This window comes from Fundulus heteroclitus, chromosome 4 (assembly GCF_011125445.2).
Source record: "Fundulus heteroclitus isolate FHET01 chromosome 4, MU-UCD_Fhet_4.1, whole genome shotgun sequence".
Classification (NCBI taxonomy): domain Eukaryota; kingdom Metazoa; phylum Chordata; class Actinopteri; order Cyprinodontiformes; family Fundulidae; genus Fundulus; species Fundulus heteroclitus.
Genome location: NC_046364.1, coordinates 31,045,385 through 31,065,219, shown reverse-complemented (window position 1 = coordinate 31,065,219; position 19,835 = coordinate 31,045,385). Strand labels below are relative to the sequence as shown.

The 19,835-nt window shown below is 42.6% G+C and overlaps 1 protein-coding gene across 2 annotated transcripts in view; it reads left to right on the top strand.

The window, feature by feature from the left end:
- cgnl1 (cingulin-like 1) overlaps positions 1-19,835 on the top strand; it is a 39,952-nt gene that overhangs the window by 12,779 nt on the left and 7,338 nt on the right. For both annotated transcript variants that reach the window (XM_036136379.1, XM_012855170.3), the window contains exons 7-14: positions 81-219; positions 625-837; positions 13,519-13,725; positions 13,815-13,919; positions 14,013-14,165; positions 14,369-14,539; positions 17,688-17,849; positions 18,006-18,095. In XM_036136379.1, the coding sequence (XP_035992272.1) occupies positions 81-219; positions 625-837; positions 13,519-13,725; positions 13,815-13,919; positions 14,013-14,165; positions 14,369-14,539; positions 17,688-17,849; positions 18,006-18,095 (1,240 nt within the window). The remainder of the gene's footprint in view (positions 1-80; positions 220-624; positions 838-13,518; positions 13,726-13,814; positions 13,920-14,012; positions 14,166-14,368; positions 14,540-17,687; positions 17,850-18,005; positions 18,096-19,835) is intronic.

Here is a 19,835-nt window from a genome sequence, read left to right as displayed (position 1 = left end):
CTCACGGCACAGGTGCTCCCGTTTATAAGTGGGACCTAAAGCACAGGTGTGTGAAGAAGCCCTCTCCTGTGCTTTGTCAGGCTTTACCAGGTGAAGATGGAGCGGGAACAGCACCAGACAGAGATCAGAGACCTGCAGGATCAGCTGTCAGAGATGCACGACGAGCTGGACTCGGCCAAGAGGTCCGCTGCTGACGGAGAGAAAGACGTCCTGATGGCGGTGAGCCATGGTGTTTATTGTCAGGCTAACCTGTGGCCACGTAAGGACAGGTTGTCTCTGCTAGTCAGTCACTTTTCCTAAGATTAAAGTGTTATGTTGGTAAAAATGATTATACACTTATTTTCTTTTTTGTCACTTTTAAACAAAATGCTTTTTTACAAAATGAAATGCTTGATATATAAATTTCAGCCAATTGTGGTCATTACAGAATGACACCAAAATGGCAATTTTACTCCAAACCCTCATAAATAAGTGTACAATGTTGCATAAAACATGTTTTTTTTGTAAGTCTCTGTCACAGTTTGAATGCAGCTGCATCTCTTCTTGACTTTTGTTGAAATGAAGGTTGAACCCTGCAGATAAACTCAGGCCTGAGATAACGTTAGCGCCTTTTCTCTTCCGCAGGACGTGATGCAGCTGAAGGCGGAGATGCAGGAGGTCCTCATGGCTAAAGAGGACCAGGAAGAAATCTTGAGGAAGCGAGAAAGAGAGCTGGCGGCCCTCAAAGGCGCTTTGAAGGACGAGGTGGCCGCTCACGATCAGGAGGTGGACAAGATGAAGGAGCAGTACGAGAAGGAAATAAGCCGGCTGCAGACGTCTCTGGAGGAGGCCAAGCAGGTAATCAGCCTCCCTAACCAGTCTGACTCCCTGCGCTCCCTCCTCCTCCTTGTTTGCTTTGCTGTTCCCTCTCTCCTTCCAGGAAAGCCCCCCCTGTCACAGAGAAGTGTGGAGATAAGCACACCATGAGGGGGGAACTGATAGTTCAGACATGTGTGTTGCCATCAGACCTTGGTGTTGCTCTTTGAGGCAACACAGTTTTTGATCCGTCCACCATGTTCACAGCCAGCAGAAGGCTGTGAAATCATCAGGATTTGCTCTTTTCGCTCAGTTTGAATATAATTTACAGAAAAAGGAGTCGGTGAAGCCCTTTTTTTTGTTGTTTTTAATCGATTGGCGCAAACATTTGCATCAGAAGCATAAACCTCAGTGTAATTTAAATGGGATTCGTTATAATGGCAGTCCACCAAACCTCTGAGGTCTTCACAGAACAGCTGCTTTTATTTATATTGAGATCAAACCACAAGCAAGTGGACTCTATTTAGTAATTAGGTGACTTGTGTCTCTGCTGAAGAAAATACACCCCCACATCATGATGCTGCCACCGCCTTGCTTCAGCGTGGAGATGGTGCGTTCAGGGCGACGTGCCTTTTTCACTTTAGCCCGTCGCTTAAATCGATTTACTCATGGATTTATTTCGCCAGTCTTTGGCAGTTTGATGTTAGGAATCAGGATTAAACCGATAAATCACTTCTTTCAAATTACGAGGTTGTTAAGCAACAGTAAATCTCCATACGATGGCAGACTTTATGAGTCACCAATCACTGTTTTATGGATTCAGAAACCTGACTATGAGACGGTTGGGTCTAATTAATCCAGTGGGAACTGAATACCAAATACGTTACTAATTACTGATCTGTGAGAGAAGGCTGACCGCTCAGAAGCACTTTGTGGGATCTTCTCCTCCGGTTGCAGATCTTGGTGAAATGACTCAGTGGAGAAGGAGCCAAAACATGCAAAGTATCATAAACGAGTATAAACTGACTATTTAACCTGCTTCTCTGGAATAACAGAATCATGTTTAGTGAAAACCTCAGTGATTGTGTGAGTTTAGCTTTTTATCTAATATTTTTAAGTTTGTTACAATAGTTTTATCCATATGTTGTAGTTCAGGCCTTCCTGTAGTTGTTCAGCGGGTCTAAATGTAATTAATATGTGACACAGAACAGATGTATTTATTCTGAGTTCAGTTTAAAAACAGGGATTATTGAGGGACTTCTGATTGGTGCCACTGGCTCAGAATAAAGGGAGGTTGAACGGAAAATGATCCACACATTTGGATTTTTATTTGTTAGAAACAGGAGACCAAGAAGGGGAAACCCTGCCTCCTCTCCCTCTTAGTCACAAAAATTCCTAAAAAAATAAATGCCTGGAGGTTTGTGGCTGTAATCTGTAACAAAAGCCCCGAGGGTGTGAATAAATGTGCAAAGCACTGTAGGTTATGTAGGTAAATAACGCCTCGTTACCACCGTGGCAGCTTCACACAGGCTGGAAGAGAGGCAGCTGACTTCAATTAACCTTTAAATTCCAGCTTTACTGGCGTAGATCTTTTAAATGTGATAAGCGGACGGTTTTCTGCAGATGACTGCAAAGGAATGCAAACGAGCTTAAAACGTTTCATTTTGTAACGATTTAAATCATGTCCTGTTCAGCCAAAGGAAATCACGCACAGCGGTCAGTCTGGAGTTGCATAAGCAGAACGATCTGGAATCCAAACGGCTTGCTTGGTCAACAATGTAAACGCGTTATCTCATCTGACCCTGCTACCTTTCATTTAATCTCATTACAGGAAGAGAAGCCATGAAAGTGACACATTTAGAGACATTTATCTGTAATTGAAACAGTTTTTGCGAGTGTTGCGATCAAAGTCGATGACAAAACGGATTCCCTTAAACCCGGACATCAGACCCGACCGCAGCTGTTAAAAACTTGTTTTAATGTAGGACTGGATGTGTGTTGGTGACGATGTAGGGACTGAACAAACAGTTTGGCCTCAGCGCGGCTCGTGTGCGTCCTGTTTGCCTCAAAGACTGGAAGTGGTCCTTGTTCTGGCCTTCCTGCGGGCCTGGTGGGGGTCCGCGCTGACGCTTTGCAAGAAAGGCCTATGAGGACACTTCCTTTTGTTGAACAGAGCGCCTGCCTCTCCAGGGAGTTTGTCGTCGGGGGTTTACCGCCGGTGCTTTGTAAACACCTGGCCAGATAAAGTCATTGTTTGTTTCACTTTAAGAGCATAAATGAGCCTCTCACTGAAGGTTTTCCCCCCCCCGTCTTTGAATGCAGGGATTGTTCTAAGGCCACATTTGTTGTTCTCATTAGTTGTAGCGTAGAAATATGGCCACGTTATCCATGCGTATTTGTGTTTTAATTTTCACGGTTTTAATAATACTCACCTGTACACTGTGAATAGCACACTGTCTATTTCCCCTGCATTGTTTACATAAATCACCGCTGCACCTCATCCTGAAATTTACTGCAATTTAATGTGATTTTTCAAGCTGTATGCAAACGAGATTTCGTTCTGTACGCACTTTGTGCATACAAAAATGACAAATAAAGCTGTCTAAGTCTAAGTTTTAGATGACTTCTGGCCAGCTTCCCCCGTCCCTGTTGTAGGAAAGAAAACACAGCATGATGCTGCCACCGACATGTTCAGGGTGATTCGGTGTCACCTTGTTACTAAAGAGCTCCCTCAGTGTAATCTCAGCATAAATGCTGCTTTTTTCTGGGAAGGCCTCAGGGTCATGAGAAAGTCTTGTTTACAGTTTGTCACGCGTGGCGAAATGTAAGAAGAGACCAACCGGTAACTTTTTAGTGTGAGGGGAAACCTGAACACCACGTCAGGAAATTGGTACAACGGCTTTTCATTTAGCGCTGGATACGTCCGTTTGAACGAGCTGTATTATTTGTCATGTCAAGAAAAAAAAAAACATATAGTCGTGACTTTTATTCTTGGCCCCGTCCCAAGTTGAAGCGCTTCCTTCCTCTTTGCGCTGCCCTGATGTTTTAGGTGAGTGTGGGGGTAGGAACGCTGGAAAGTGGAGCACTAAATTGCTCTGTATGCATGTTAATTGCAGTGGCAAGCCATCACCAACCTAATGAGCTGCAGTTCCCCCAGTCGCGCCGTGCCCCCCTCTCTTCTTTCTGAGCCCTGGAAAAAAAAAAAAAAAGTGGGTGGTAATTGTGGACCTCGGTCAATAATGAATGATGAGTTTGTTTCACACAATAAAAGCAGCGGGGGTTGGGACGTGCTGAGTAAGTGGGTCAGTGTGCTGTAGGGAAAGGGGGCGCGAGGCCGACCCCCGTGAAAGGATTCGGGGGGCCTGTTTTGTGTCTTAACCTGAAAGCTGCTTTGTGTGTTTTTTGACGGGCCGAAATCTGTGGAATTTTATCTGGGTTGCAAAATCTCGGCCCCGCCGACTAGGCTTTGCTTATTTTCGCAAGTATTACACGGTGATCGGCGCTAACAAAAGCCATCTGCTCGTTTGCGAGTGGGTCCGCTGTGCTTTGTGCCGGCGTGTGAGAAATGCGGAGGGATGAGGTGCGGTTGGAGTGGATGAGGTTTCTCTTTCAGGAATGTCTGGGTCAGATTGGAGAATGTGCACCCTGCAGACCTTCTTCTTTACTCAGCTCCAGCTCCGTTACACTGTACCCACTCCCACTGAGGGAGAGGCCCAGATCTTCTCATTTCGGCCTCCTCGGGGTGCAGCGCTTGCATCCCGCCTCTCTGCAGCACTCCAGATTCCCAGCGATGGAGGCCTTAATAGGTCCCAGCCCTTTCAGACTTTAAAGATGGAGCCCCTGTGCTTATCACATCATTTCCAGCTCTTGTTATGTTTCACCAGCTGGCCTGAACCACTGTGCGCAACAAGGCCACATTGTTATCAAGCCCTCATCTTTAACCTCAATTCCCAACCATGTATTTTTTAATTTCCCAACTCCACAGTTTCCACACGAGGCTCCACTGTGATCTCCGGCTCACCTAAATGCAGTTTATTTTCTGGCCTCACTCCTACCCCGGCCTGCCTCTCTACTAATCTCTACCAGCGTGTGAACACAAGTCCCACTGTCTGATCATCAAACTTACACAGCCCGGAGTAGAGTTCTCCCTCAGGCTCGTTGCGGACCTAAAGGCTCCGCCGTGAGTCTGTATATTTGATGATAGCGCTGCATTTCCCGGCAAAGCTTTGGGAGTCGATTTACCAGACTGCTGGATGGAGGAGGAATGAAACGTGGGACAGCAAGGAGGGGGGGGGGGAAATGGTGAACTCGACACACACAGCAAGGAATTAACTGTTTATACTTTGTGAAATGTGATTTTTCTCTGAGTTTCCGAACAGCTACAGTGATAACTTTGTAGTCTGGTTGTTTTGAACCATCTCAGAAACGGGAACTAAATGCCCAGTGCGTTTCTGCCAGAGGGTTTTTGGTTCAGAAATGTTGTTGGATTAAGTGGAGTTTACACCTAAGCTAGGAAGCAGGTTCGGCATCAAGGCTAACTTTGGATTGTCTAGTGAAACCAACGAGCACTTAAGCTGCTGTAACGCTGGTTCTCATCCTGCTGTGCGTGTTGCCGCACCTGAATCTGAAGGTTCAACGCTCTGTCGAAAGTCTAAATCTTAAGAAAATAGGTCGGGCTGCCATCAGATGGAGTCATTTCAAGCTCCTAGCATGCTGAGGTGAGTTGATCTTCCACTGATTTCTGAGTGCCAATTAAGGCTGCACAATATATCATAAATTTATCGTTATCGCGATATCACCGATAGCGATGTGCGTATCGCAAAGAGCCGCCTGGAGTGCAATAGATGCTAGCTCAATATTTAAGCACCCTGCATCCAGGCTCTCAGTGCCCCTAATAAGTTTGGTGACATTTGTTTTTGTTGTTTGATGCAACAAAAAAAAGTCTGAGACGACAAAGAGGTGGTAAAGTTGATGTGAAGCCACAGCTAAATTGTTTCATTGCCAAAACAGCACAAGCCGGACAGAGGCAACCTTTTCATTAAAACCCTGTGATCTCAAAGCAGAAAGACATTAACGCTTTCATTTTTATTTATTGCAACCTATATCGTTATTGCAACATTTGACAATATTATCTCTTACTGCAGCTTTTCCTGATTAACTTGCAGCCCTAGTGCCCGTCGAATGTACTACAAGCGAAGGCCCCAGGCAGGTTTTGGTTTGTGTTTTTATGCCGTGGCCTTTATGGGGGCCTCTGAAACCGTTTTCCAATCATCTGTGCAGGAAGACAAAAGCATATGGAACCAGTCATCCAACGTCAGGAGCTTCACATTCTTCAGTGAGAGGTTTTTAAAGCAGTCTGCATATTTTACAGTTTATCTTCACAGTTGTTATAATGCTCCATTTGCCTTAGTTGGTTTTGTTAGCTATGCAGAACTGAGTTCAGTGCTCTCTTATTTGTCCCTGTTAGAGCTGTGTTGTTCTTGACATGAGCTGCTTTAACATGATTGTCAGCTGGTGTGTGTGCAGACAGAGACCTTTGTGTTTGACTGGTTAATCTTTGTACTTGAACTGTTGTGTTTCCTCTCTGTCTCATGAGTCTTCACTCATTTATCTCCTTGGCCCCTGGCCTACAAACATGACCATGTGTCTGGATGGTAGACAGGATGGTGGTACTTTTCTGAATAGAGTCTCAGAGGCCCAAAAGTGAGGCTAACAGCATATTTCTTTGCAACAATGAGTGCACTGTAGTATATGTGATTTATTTATATATATATATATATATATATATATATATATATATATATATATATATATATATATATATATATATATATATATATATATATATAATATAGCTGTGGTTAAGTTGGGACGATGCTTAATGTCACAGCATGATTTGATTTTCTAACTTTTGGAAGCATTTTTTGCTCATTTGCTGCTGAAGTCACTGAGAGCTCTTCCTAAAAACAACAGTGCAGCTTAAAAATATCAGGAGCTTTGATGTTTCTGCTCATTTTTCCCCATCATAACTTGTCCTGAGATGAAAATGCATCAAAACATTTCCTTGCAAATGTTTCTGTTTTCGCCGCCGATTAAAGTCGCAGCCTCGGATCAACCACGTCGGGGAAAACGATCTTTGCAGAGATCTTGCATTTGTACGTACATAGTTTCCCTGGTTACTGTAATGCTTCAGTAAATGTGCAGTTCGGCTTTGCGCAGAGACTCCCTGAAAGCTGTCGTCTGTTTCTGATTTTCTGAGACAAGACTTGCGTTCTCCCTTGAACCAAAGAGATGCCAGAGCTTCTCAGCAGCCATGCTTGAAGTTCTTCCTCAATCCTTCCTTTCACCCCGAGGCATTCTAACCTTTTGCCTGTACGGCTCATCTTGTTAAGAGGTTCTGTGTCTTTAATACGTGTATTTAGGAGAGCAAATATATTTAGTTGTTTTTTGCATTTAGCAAGGGTTATTTAAGCCTCTTTACTTGTAAATTTGGGGTTGAATTAAATCGAAATGAAAGAAAGAGCCACAAGCTCTGACTCAAAGCATTTTCTTTTACATTGTAAGCTAATTGAAGCCGTCTTCTTAGGAATGACACCGGTCTTTTAAAAAAAAATTCCCAAATTCAAAACAGCTAAAGATTTCTATTATACTGTTCCTTAAGATTTAAAGTGCTTTTAATGAGATTGCTGCGACCTGCCAGTCAGCTGACTGGAAGAAGATTACTACACTTTTCCCCTAGAAAGCATAAGTAGCACCGTTCATCACTTTTAAGTTATGCTACATTTGGCATGCCTCCAAGACTCACAGCCCAACTAATCAATCAGCATTCATCAGCTGATTAGACTCAACTTACTCTTTAAAGAGCAGAATGACTGGAACTGTAAGATTTTGCTTTCAAACACCGCCATTCTATGTACAGAAATCAAAATAACAAATAAGAGACTATAGATAACCTTATACCTGTTGCATTAAATATATTGTTTTAGCAACAGTAAAAGTGGAAATGCATTAACACTGGTGTTTCCAGTCAAGGTTATCATAATATAAGAAACTCATGCATGCTTTTAATCTCCTTCACGCCAAAGTTTAACCCGGTCAAGCATTTACCGGCTGTTGCCTCATTTAATAACCGCCTGGAAAAACGTAACAGTTTAAGAGTTTAGTCTACGCAGCATTACATATGTTAGGCATGTTTGTGACGCTCCAACCTCAGGATGTCCTGATAAAAATCCTGTTTTACCTTTAGTGTGTTGTGGATACTTTTTTTGTGTGTCCTGTCTGGTAATGTAGCATTAAGAATTGTTGTCTTAATGCCATAAAGAGTCCAACAGATTTGACTTTCACAAGCGGAGCCTTACTGCTTTGACCATAGTGCTCCGCTTGATTTATACATGCAAGAAGCTTGATTAGATTTTATGCTGGGACTATTTCATGTTAAATGGACACTGAAAAAATCCTCAGTCTGCTTCTTCATTCTTCACCTGCAAAGGGAGATATTAAAAGAACAGCACATCCAGCCGATAACGTATTACAGATCAAATCAAGTAACGCCGTGATACCGTCACTGAAGAATATACAGTATGATGATTTAATGCAAGATGTATAAAGTGTCAGCTGGGAATAATAATAGGGGTTTTCTGTATGGAAGTGAATCTCTAAGTACCTGAATCCGAGCACCTGTAGGTGTTTGCGAGAGTGCGCTTGTGTATGTAAAGTTTATCCAGGAGAAAAATGCTCAACAGTGGTTGTAAGGAGCCAAAGACTTGAATATAACAACATTTATGGAGGGAGCTTAAAGTCGGGGACTTTCACACTTCAAAGAATTAGAGCTCAAATGTAGATAACAGATCAATTTTTTTTTTTATTCGATCTTTAAACGATCTTTTTAGAGAATCCTAGTTCCGTTGTACCAGAAAAAACACTTCTTGGTTAGATAATTATTTTTTTAATCAAAATCTGCCAGGGGTGTGAATAATATTTGGCCTAAATGTAGATCTTAATGACATAGATCAGAAAGCTCAAGGGGTGAGGGGCATTGTTGTGAATTATGATGGAAATCATCTTAAAATGAACCAATAATCTGACAATGCCTTGTTTTCTAAGTGTTTCCCTAATTTATTGCTGTGTAACGCTGCAGCTTTACTGAACTATAAACTCTGAGTCTGTTTGCCTGGTTTCAGACGTGCCCAGTTTCTAGAGGTTATTTATGTAAATAGGTCAGTTTATCTCCCAATCCATTTTTATTGTGTTTTGGAAACTCAATCCATTGTACCCTTGAAAAGAACTACCTCAAAAGAGGCTGGTCGGCTCTGGCTCGGTGAACCTCTAGCAGAGATGTGAGCGCAGCACACGACCTGGAACATGCACTTCACTTCAGCGTTTGCTCTGCGCTTCAAGCACCGAACAAACTTAGTTAATGTGCAACTTTGAATAAACAGTCTGAGTACACATGGAGACCAAGTCAAGCTCGGAGTTTAGGGCAGAAAATGGAGAAAAGGGACCAACACTGACTCAGGCTCAGTCTCTCTTTAAAAATTCCCAGAGGACAGTGATTGTATAGCACAGTCATAAAGACAAGAACCTACAATCGCTAATTAAGTCTTGTTTTGTCTTTTTTGTCTAAAATATAATATTGCTTTATTTTGTTTAAGTAGTGCTCACCGCTGCGCTTCATGTAAAGATCAGTAGAAATGTATATTAAGAGCATTTTCTCAGACGCTTTGTTATCTCTGGAAAGAAGCTGTAATGTTTCGGCTTTAGACAAATCTGATCAACTTCCCGGCCTGTTGCGATGACTCAAAATAAAAATAGCATTTGCAAGGGACGGCCTTAAAACAAAGGAGGTTAATGTTATTTCATCTCCATCCTGCTTCCTCTCATGGAACAGCAGCAGCGTCTTTGTTCATAGTGGAACCACATGCAGGCCAACGTGGGAAGTGGGACAGGCAGAGAGAAAGTGTTGGGTTTGCGCTGATGTCCTGTCTGTTATTTTTCTATGCTTTTGTTATTGCAATGAAAGCTGTGTTAGTACCCTTTTACAACCCTTTGTTTATATTTTAGCTTTGCCCTTATTTATGGCAATCAGCAATACCCCGAAACAAGCCAAAGAAAACCGATGTTGGGATATTTAAGGTGATAAACAGCAATAGCTTGGATACAGATATTTCTTACTTCGGGTCACATTGCTATGAGGAAATATGAAGGTTTCTACTGTTTTCACTTTGTTGTCAAGCTTAAGCGCTTTGGATCACCAAATGTATTATAATATCCGGCAAAGATAACCTTGGTAAATACTCAAACCTTCTTTTCATTAAGGTGAATGTTTCTGTTAAAATCAGCCTGGTCCTGTGTGATGAAATAATTGCCCCTGTGCCTAATAACTGGCTGTGCCACCCTTGGCAGCAACAGCAGCCATTAGGTTTTTTTTTTAGCCTTTTGTGAGGCCATTTTTGTAGTATGCTGGGGGATGGTGTAATGAATTGTGTGGGCTAATACAGCCAACAACTAAATGTTTTCACTCATCCACTTGTAGCTTCGGCATCCTTGAATCTGGACTACAAAATTGGGACGAAAAAAATAAAAATGGCGGATTTGCGAGCCGGGTAAGCCAGAAGTCCATGAGCTTATTTAGCAGCTCTGCAGCAAATAGTGTGACGTAATTGTTCCAAAAATTTAATTGAAAACTGAACGGCCTGAAAAATATGACCCAAGCAGAAAATAACTATATCTCCGCAGCTCCTGGACAGACTACAATGAAATTTTCTGTACTCCTATAGACTCTTAGGTACAAAATGTATCTAGGGGCTAAAAAAGTGGATTTGCATGATATTTCCCCTTTAACTGAGGCAAGTGAGGCCTGCTGATGTTGTCTGGAGTCCCAAAGCTTTGGAAATGATTTTGTAACCCATTCCAGACGCATAGATTTCAGTAAATTTGTTTTACCTGCTCTTGAAATTCATTAGACTGGGACAGGATTTGCTGTTTCAAAAGTCCTTTTAGCCCACTTCATGTTGTCAGACAGGTTCGATTCAAAGGAACTATTCCTTATCCTGCACAATTTGAACCGTGAATGAGAAGAGTTTAGTTTGAACTGTAACATCCGTCCCCAATTGTTTTTTTCTGAATGAGAAACCCTCGACGTGCACAAGTCTAAACACAAAACAAATTCAGGTGTAGCTCCTTTGAGTGATTCAAACTCAGCTTTCAAATAAGTCAGGTTGGTTTGGCTAGGCCAATATGCTTTAATAAACGAAACAATCGTTTATACTTTGTATTTATTCAGTTTATGCAACACTAAAATTGGTTTAATGATGTGAAATATTGAAGTGTCTCTAAAAGGCTAAATCTTAAGTCTGAAATTGGCAGAAGCTTTTTCACCTGTGCTGTAAAAGCTAGTTGACGGCATTAAAGGAAGCTGCTAAAGCACAGAAAAGACAGAAAACTGTAGTTTATTTAATTTTTTTATTTAAATGCCTCTCCCTTGCTTCTAGTTGTTGGCTAACATAAAGTCTCGTTTGTTCTGATGAGCCTAAGACATGACACAGTGATACGTGTTGGTGGTGTCGTGGTGTCAGACTTGCCCTCCTCTGCAAACCAAACTAAAAATCCCCGTGAAGCAGCGATGAGGGCGGCTCTGAAGCCACCGTAGGAACAGGTCTGACTGGCCTGCGAGCACTGAAGCAGGGAGTCGTCCGTCACCTTTTCTTCTTCTCGAACGTTTCCCTGTTCTTGCAAAACCAGACGAGCCGACCGCCTCGCACTTCTTGCACCTGTCGCGGACGGGTGACAAAGGACAGCCGTCACGATGATCGGGCTCGGAGCTGCAACTCTATCAGATGAGTTCAGATTTCTGAAGCGGATAAACTTTCATGGAGTGCACAAACACTTTTCAGACTAAAGACACAAATATCATTTTAGGCGGAAGATTTTTTTTTTTTGCGGTTGGAAATTTTGCGCCGCCGAAATGAGTCATTGTTTGTTAGCTAACCTGTGTTTAGTCTTTTTTCCTGGATTAAACTTGTGTCACCAGGGAAGAACAGCTGAAGGCAGAGGGCGTGTGTCTGTTATGTCATGCATTTATTTGTGTGAACACATGCATGCAGCTGACAATCTGCATGAGCAGCACAACACTGTGGAACCCTCCTTTACACGAAGATAGCCTCAAACGCTTAAAGATCAGGGAATATTTTTTTATTCCTTATTTGCTCCTTTTAAGGGTTTCAGCTAGAACAACTTCAACAAACATGTTTTACTGCTTTATGCTGTAATTTTGAATCCACAAGCGCGTACTACTACCCACGATAAAATGACAGAGGGCTGTCAGACCAGTTATCTGGCATTCCTCCCTCTGAAAACAAACCTTTGAAAGCTTGTTCCTCTGTGACGTCGGTGAGGGAGTCACCTCCGAAGCCGATCGTCTCTTTGTTTTAGTTATGTGATCTATTTTTTTTTTTTCATTTCGTTCATTTTCATTTTTATTTATTTTTTTCAGGTCCTGCCTTTTTCATAGACATGTTCAGTCATAATTAGACCTATTATTAACGTGGAATTTTTGGGCTGGACTGAAAGTACAACATCGTTTTTTCTTTTTTTTTGGGTGCGTATGTTTTAATTTGATTGTAAATTATAACCATTGTGGTTCCTCCAGTACACACAGGCTCAAATATATACGTACACCGCCATTGACGTCTGGTTAAATCTCTCTTCAGAAGCTGTAGGAAACCATTAACAATGTCCTGGCATGACTGTAGAAGGACTTTTGACTTAAGTGGTTTAGAACATCTCAACCCATTGGCTTAGATGATCTAAACCCCTTTTAGTCCTCTTATTTGCAATGAGGTTGGGGTCCATTTCAAACCCAGATGTGTTTGGTATCATTATCATGTATTGTGACCAAGTTTCAACCATCTTGCTTTTTGGAGGGAAGTCAAACAACTTCTAGTTAGTCATCTATCTTCGTAATTTCCTCCACTGCAGACCCTCAACCCTGAGGTTCCCGGGTTGTTCTTCAACTTTCGGTGCAGTTTAGACGCGTGAAACTTTGACACAGTTGAATGTTCCAGCTGGACAATGGATCCCAAAAAATACATCGAAGCTTGTTTAGGAAACGGATGAAGCTGGCTAAGCCTCAACCGTGAACATTTGCGGCTTATGCCGACCCGTGTCTGGAGGTATTGATATAAAGTTTAACATTAGAGAAAAATCTGCAAGAAATTCCAACTTGTTTACCGCCCTTCTTGTTTTAAAAATGACTAACCCTGCAAAAAGTAAGGCTCAAATAAACCTTTAAAAGCCCAAATTAATGCCACAGACTGCATGTAAACATCCAAATGAAACTGTTACCCAATATGCTTCCATCTTAAAGTAGATTTAAGTGGTTCGCTTATTTATAATATCCCGTGACAAGTTTTATTCAACACCTTTTAATTGTACCTAAGTATTTAGACTTTATTAGAGGTTGCTGTGTCACCCCCCCCCCCCTGCTGTCATTTAGTGGCCTTCAGTCATCAGTCAGCAATAAATGCTCAGCGTTAGCAGCCTTCAGTCATGGACTTACAGCAAGGCTCTGTCCTTCTGCGTCTCAGCAAAAACGCAGAGACAGTGAGCTCTACAAATCCCCTTTGTTTCAGTTGCTCCTTCATCGCTGTGTGTTTTTTCCGCCCGGGAGTCACACTCTCCTGCTTCCCTTTGAACTGAAGCACTTTCCCCCGTCGCCTCCTGCAGAGCGGTGCGGCAGCGGTCCGAGAGAAGGCCGAGGTGGAGGCAGCCAAGGGACAAGCGGAGGGCCAAGCTGGGCGACTGAACCAAGAGATCGAGCGACTGCGCCGGCGGACGAACGAGCTGGAAAATGAGGTGGCTAAGCTCAACAGGATCATCGACGAGGCCAAGCTGCTGGAGAGCAGGCTGGGAGACAAAGCTGGCCGACTGGAGGTGCGATGAGCTTAATGTCGGCGACACGTCAATTCTGATTTCTGTGATTTCTCAGTGTCTAAATAGTTTTTAATGGGTGCGAACAACAGAGAGAGAAAAGGCAGCTGGAGGAGTCTCTGGCTGAGATCAGGGAGCAGGAGGAGGAGATGTCCCGCGCTAACCGAATGTTGAACCTCCGACTGGAAGACGTGCAGGTAAGAGCGCTGACGTTGCTTTTTAAGTGACCAGGTAGACAAACGTACTGTATAACAGTTCATGTTCATCTTTTCACTGCGTTTAACTTGTAGAAGAACTTGGCCAGACTGGACCTTGAGAACAAGGAGCTGGAGGACAGGCTACAGGAGGAGAAGTCTCAGAAGGAGCAGTTTAAAAGCATGAAGAACAACATTGAAGACGAGAGGAGGCTGCTGGATCGGACGGTGGAAAAACTTCAGAGGGAGGTGAGGAACCTTCAGGCTTTAACAGTAATACTCATATGAGCTGGAATCCGTATATTATGGAGCTCAACTCACACGGTCAACTTTCAGCTTGGGTCTCATTTAGAAACACTGTAGTGGCGGCGTCATGCTGTGGGGATAAATTGTACGTCGCTTTAATGTTTCCACATCATTAATGCTTCTTCCCTCTGTCGCCATGCCTGCAGATGAACGACATCGTCGAGGCGTCTCAGTCGTCCACTCGCGAGCTGCAGGAGCAAATCAACCTGTATAAGGAGAAGAACCGCCGGGAGCTGGCAGAGCTGCAGAGGCTCCTGAAGGAGAGGGGACAGGAGCTGGACAAGCTGGTGCTGACCACCAAAACCCTGCAAGAGGAGGTAAGGTGGCCGCTTTTCAAAGAACTGTGCAAACACTGCTTTTACGATAAGATGCTGGTCAGATCAAGGCCATCATTAGTCAGACTTACTCATGCACAGCAGCGTTGGTATCACTCATCCAGATAAGTCCTCCTTCAATGTCATGGTCTCTGTTAAGGCAGCGATGTCATCTTTTAGGTATTTCTGCCTCCCCCCTGCCCGGTACGACCCAAAACGTTGGTCTTGAAGCGAAGGGCTGTAACAAAGGCCGTTCTTTATGAATGTTTGACTCAATTTCTGAGCTAAAAAGGCCGACATTGTTCCCTTTTGTGTCCCGCTGGTTCTTTGATAAGGGTGAAAGGCAACGTAGTGAAACTTGAACCATGACCTCTCCGCATTATTCACGCTCCGCAGCTCCGCTCCCGTCAACGTTATGGAATGTGGAGAACGTATTGGTTGGAAACCGGACTAGATGAGCGTGATTATTTATGTTTAACGTGAAGTACGGCTTTATTTATACACCAAACATTTACTGAAGGCCGGGCAGTTGACATAGGTTTTATGGTTTCATACCACACAGAGCAGGTTTTATAGCAAAGGGAAGGCAGAAGTGTGTCAGATATTAATGCAAAACATTGTCTAACCAGCAATGAATTCAGTGATTTATAACCATCTGCAAAAAATACCTCTTTATTTTAAAGGGCTTACTTAAAGCTTAAATTTTTATTTCTGCAGTTTTTCTTTTTCTGTAAACATAAAGAGCTTTATGGGATGGGAAAACACTGTTTACCTTCATGTCAGTTAACTAACCTTGTAAACAAAGTAACAAAAGCCCAGCTGGATACCGTTTAAAGACAGGGATTATGCACGTTCTGCCTTCATTTTAAGCTTAAAAGGCTTAATTGAACAGAAAATCTTCAGGGTTCGCAGATTTTCCTGCAGAGTTTCTCCCAGTTGCACATTTTGCTTGTCAAAACAGACCACCACTCCCTTTTTTTTTTTTTTTTTAAACGGCTCTGGATGTTTCTCAGATGAGGTTTCATCTGCCCGTGTCATGTGACAGAATGTAAAGAGCAAATGTCGGGGCAGGGTCGCTGTCCATGTTCTTCCCGTCTGCATCCCTGCTGATGAATCTTTGTTCAGCTGGTGTTCAGGAAGAGGAGGATGTCTGTGCTGGGATATTGCTGCTGCTGCTAAAGCTGTGCAGGATAATTCACATCCTCCTCCACTACGTCTCCACTGACAAACTGATGACTGGTCCAGTGAGTCCTCTTATTTAGCTGATTTCAGATGTTCTTTCAGGGCGCTCCCACGTTTAACCCGCCAGATCATCACTAAAACTAGCAGAACAGAGTGAAACATGTTAAGATTTACTTTTCTTAATATAGATTAATTAACTCTTTCTTAGATCTTTAAAAGTGGAGTGAGGATGTATGATTATCCTCTAACTATTAACTTGTGTGTGACAAAATATTAAAACATATTAAACATTAAAAACTTTGTTTATAAAGAGCTTAAACAAACCATAAGGCACCAAAAGGGATTTGCAGGTGGATATAAATGCAAGATAGAATCGTGAAAATAAAAGCAGTAAGCCATAACAACAGGATAAAAACAATAAATAAACCATAAAAAGGCAAAAGACTGGCCCACTGATAGTGCCCTCTGTAATTAAAAGCCAGTGAATACAAATATATAATAACCTGTAAAATGTGGATAAGTACTTGTAGTTTGTGGAGAGGATGATGGATTTCACTTGTCTGGGTAGCAAACAGTGGGGGGTGGACTTTTCTCAGGTTCAGGGGGACATAACCGCTGAAGGAAAATGAAAACTAGGTCATCTGAATTTAATAGTCACACTGGGAAGTCATGAAATGATTCCACTTATAGTTTAATTGGTATGCCATTGCTAAAAGAGCAATATTCAATGGAAATCAAAGTAAAAACTTTAACAAGTGCATTTCAGGCATTTCATAGGACAAAAAGGGTAAAATGCAACTCTCTGTTTGACTTTTATTAATCATTTTTAATGTTCACTTTATAGCTTGTAGCTAGACTGTAATGGTGATTTAATCAACCACGATTTCTCCAGAGTTCAGGCCTTTGGTAGCAGCATTTTGGATGAGCTTCAGGTTCCTGATGCTTTTGTTTTGTTTTGTTACTGAGATCCATTAAAGACACCTTTAAAACAATGTAACCTACTAAAAAAAAAAGTATGCACTGTGTTGTGTTTTGACGGAAGTCTCTTCATCCTTACGATGTTTTTAAGATCATAGAAGGCTGATTTATTAATCCACTTTATCTGAATGTTAAAAATCTAGGTCTGAATGTCTAACTACACCTAGGGTTCTGGTATGATCTTTGGTTTTTGACCTAATTGAGTCCGGTAAAGTGCTGAAAAGTCCAAAAAAAAAAGGACATCCTTGAGGAACCTCACATGTGATCTTTGAACGTTTTTAGAGTCGCCGATCATAGTCTCACTCACAGTTTCTTTGATTGTAATCTTTTAAGAGATAAGTGACGGTGGCAAAAACACACATAATTACACACTAAATCAGTAATGATAAGCAATCAACGGAGAATGAATTTATCAGAAAACAAAAGACGTATTTATTGAATTTGACATATTCAGATACTAATGAAAATATTCAAGTTAAACAGAGAAAATACAGCAGTCGACTTACACAACCATGTGAGAAAAATATGCAATATGCACGTTTTAGTAACACCCAGAGTAGCTAAAGCACGTGCAAATGAATGTTAGCATCTGAGAGAAAGTATGAATGATTCATGATCAGATCAGGACCTGCGGAACCATTGGCATGTTGTAAATGCTTATTGAATGTGTTGTGAGCAGCAAAGATTATAAAGTCTAACAGCAGCTGGGAGGAAGGACCTGCGTAAGCGCTCCTTTGAGCTTCTAGGCTGGAGCAGATATAAACAGATCATTCTGCAACATTAGGAAAAAGCTACTGAATGTTGCCAAAACAGGACTATAAATGTGGAGGACAGGGTCTCTGATTGTGCTGAAACTCAAATCCCCTTGAGTAGAAGGTACTGCTAAATAACTTTAAAACTCACTCATTGTAGATTGTTTATTTTGTTGTTGATGCTGTCCAGTCGCATGTTTGGAACAATCAGTATTTTAAAAAAAAAAAATATTTCTTAGTTGTCGCTACGGGAGGATGAACTGCGGCGTTGTCAGAGGGAAAGAGACGAAGCTGTTCTCACGGAGCAGACGCTGGAGAAAAAGGTCCGTGATCTGGAGGCGGAGGCTGAGAAAAACACGCAGACCAAAGACGACAAATCCAGACAGATGAAACTAATGGAGGTACGCTGCAGCGTTAACTAAATCTACATTCGAACGCGACACATGGTTATTTTTTGCAAAAGGCCTCGATCTTTAACGAAAAAAAAAAAGTGCTGTCGCTGATGGAGCTTAACGACGCGCGCTCACAGCACAGATGCAACGTCTTTCGTTTTGCAGGAGAGGATCGCTCAGCTGGAGCTGGACCTCAATGAGGAGCGTCAAAGTGGAGACCAGCTGATGGACCGGATAGACCGAGGAAGGGAGCAGGTACGCAGACACACACACACACACACACACACATGCCCCGTCCACATTCTCATCCGCAGTGCTCACCTGTCTCAGTGACTTGTTTGTCCGTCTTCGCTCAGACGCGTCTCTGTTCCATCATCTCTGTCTGTGAATTATCTCCCCGCGCTTCGTCTTCTACGTCATGTTTAAGGAAGCTCCATGCAGCTGTGTCGCTCATAAACACGTCCTCAGTGGGTCTGTGTCTCACCTGTCTGTGTCTTGATTATCAACACCCCACAGTTCATATTTTGCACTATAGGTTCTGCGGGTTTATTGCTCCGTAAGAGGATCTGGTGTAATCGCTTCGGGCTTGGAGGGCCTGCCAAGCGAGTCCGAGAGTGTCTCTCCAATTTTCATGGCTCCGTCACAAAAAAAGGCCCTTCTTAACGTGCTGCCTGAGCCAGAATTTTAAAGCTGCCAAACCTCTCAAGTTTGCAGGTTGTCAAGTTCACTCGGAGATTGCACCGAGTAACATTAGCCTGAGAACAAGCCAGTTTTACTTGCTTGCAAGGAAGTGCTCCATTTCTCCTTCCTCTGTGATAAAGCTGCTGACGGGGGCCCTGTGAAGTGTTTTTTTTTTTACATGGACTATTTTATGCTTTTACAGCGTCTCCTGAGACAGATCTGGGTATCGTAATATAGAGAAACTTGGCCCTGGAGATTTTTGTTTATTAGGTGCACTGCAAAAACGGAACTAGAAATAAGTAAAATGTTCTTAAAATGAGTGCATTTGCCCTTGATTTGAGCAGGTAAATAAGATGATTTGCCAATGAGATAAGATTTTTGCACTTAAAATAGGAACAATTCATCTCCATCATCTTATTTCAAGTGAAGGATGTCTAATTATCTTATTTAAGGGATCAAAATACTCACTCCATTGGCAGATAATGTTATTTACCTGCCCAAATCAAGGATAAATACACTAACTTTAAGAACATTTTACTTATGTTTAGATCCGTTTTTGCAGTGTGCTGTGTTTTACTATTAATACGGACGGTTTTTTTGGGGGGGTTTAAAGCCTTAAATAAGTTTAAAGAGTGGTATGAATCGGCTTTGTTACAGCTTCCTCTCAGTGTGAGACTAACACAGACGTAAAAGTTTGGACCAGATTTTGAATAAAAAAAAAAAAAAAAAAAAAAAAAGACTGTCATGTGGGAGTGCAGAGTGCTAAAAATCTTGGTCTCCTGAAGAGAAAAGGTCCTGGCACAGAGAAAAGAGTGGCATTGTGACAAAGTGGCATTGCTTCAGCTTGAGGCTGAGGTCAGTAGCCAAGGCAACGCCCGAGCTTTGTGCAGCCGGAGTGCTGCTGGTGTGCGATTGTGAATGTGCATGCGTGCACATACCTCGTTTGTGTGTGTGTGTGTGTGTGTGTGTGTGCACTCGATAATGTCTGGGGGGGGGAGCAGCGGTGGAGGGGCGGCGGGGTTGCAGTGCAGGCAGCAGGACGAACACCTGCGTCTCTCCTGGCACCAGGTGCTCCTCTCCTGTCTAAATGAGAGTAATCTCCTCTCTCCTCTCCTGGCGTCTCTCACAAAGCAGATTAGTTTCGCTGCATGTTCCAGTCTGCTGATTCAGCTCCCCCAAGCGCCGCGCTGGCTGCACCAGTTATGGGGCCCATCGTTCATCAGAGCAGCCCACTGTCACCCGCTAATTGGCATAAAATATCACCGATTCTGAGCCACTCTCCAAAGAAACAGCCGTCACCGCTGTATTGATCCC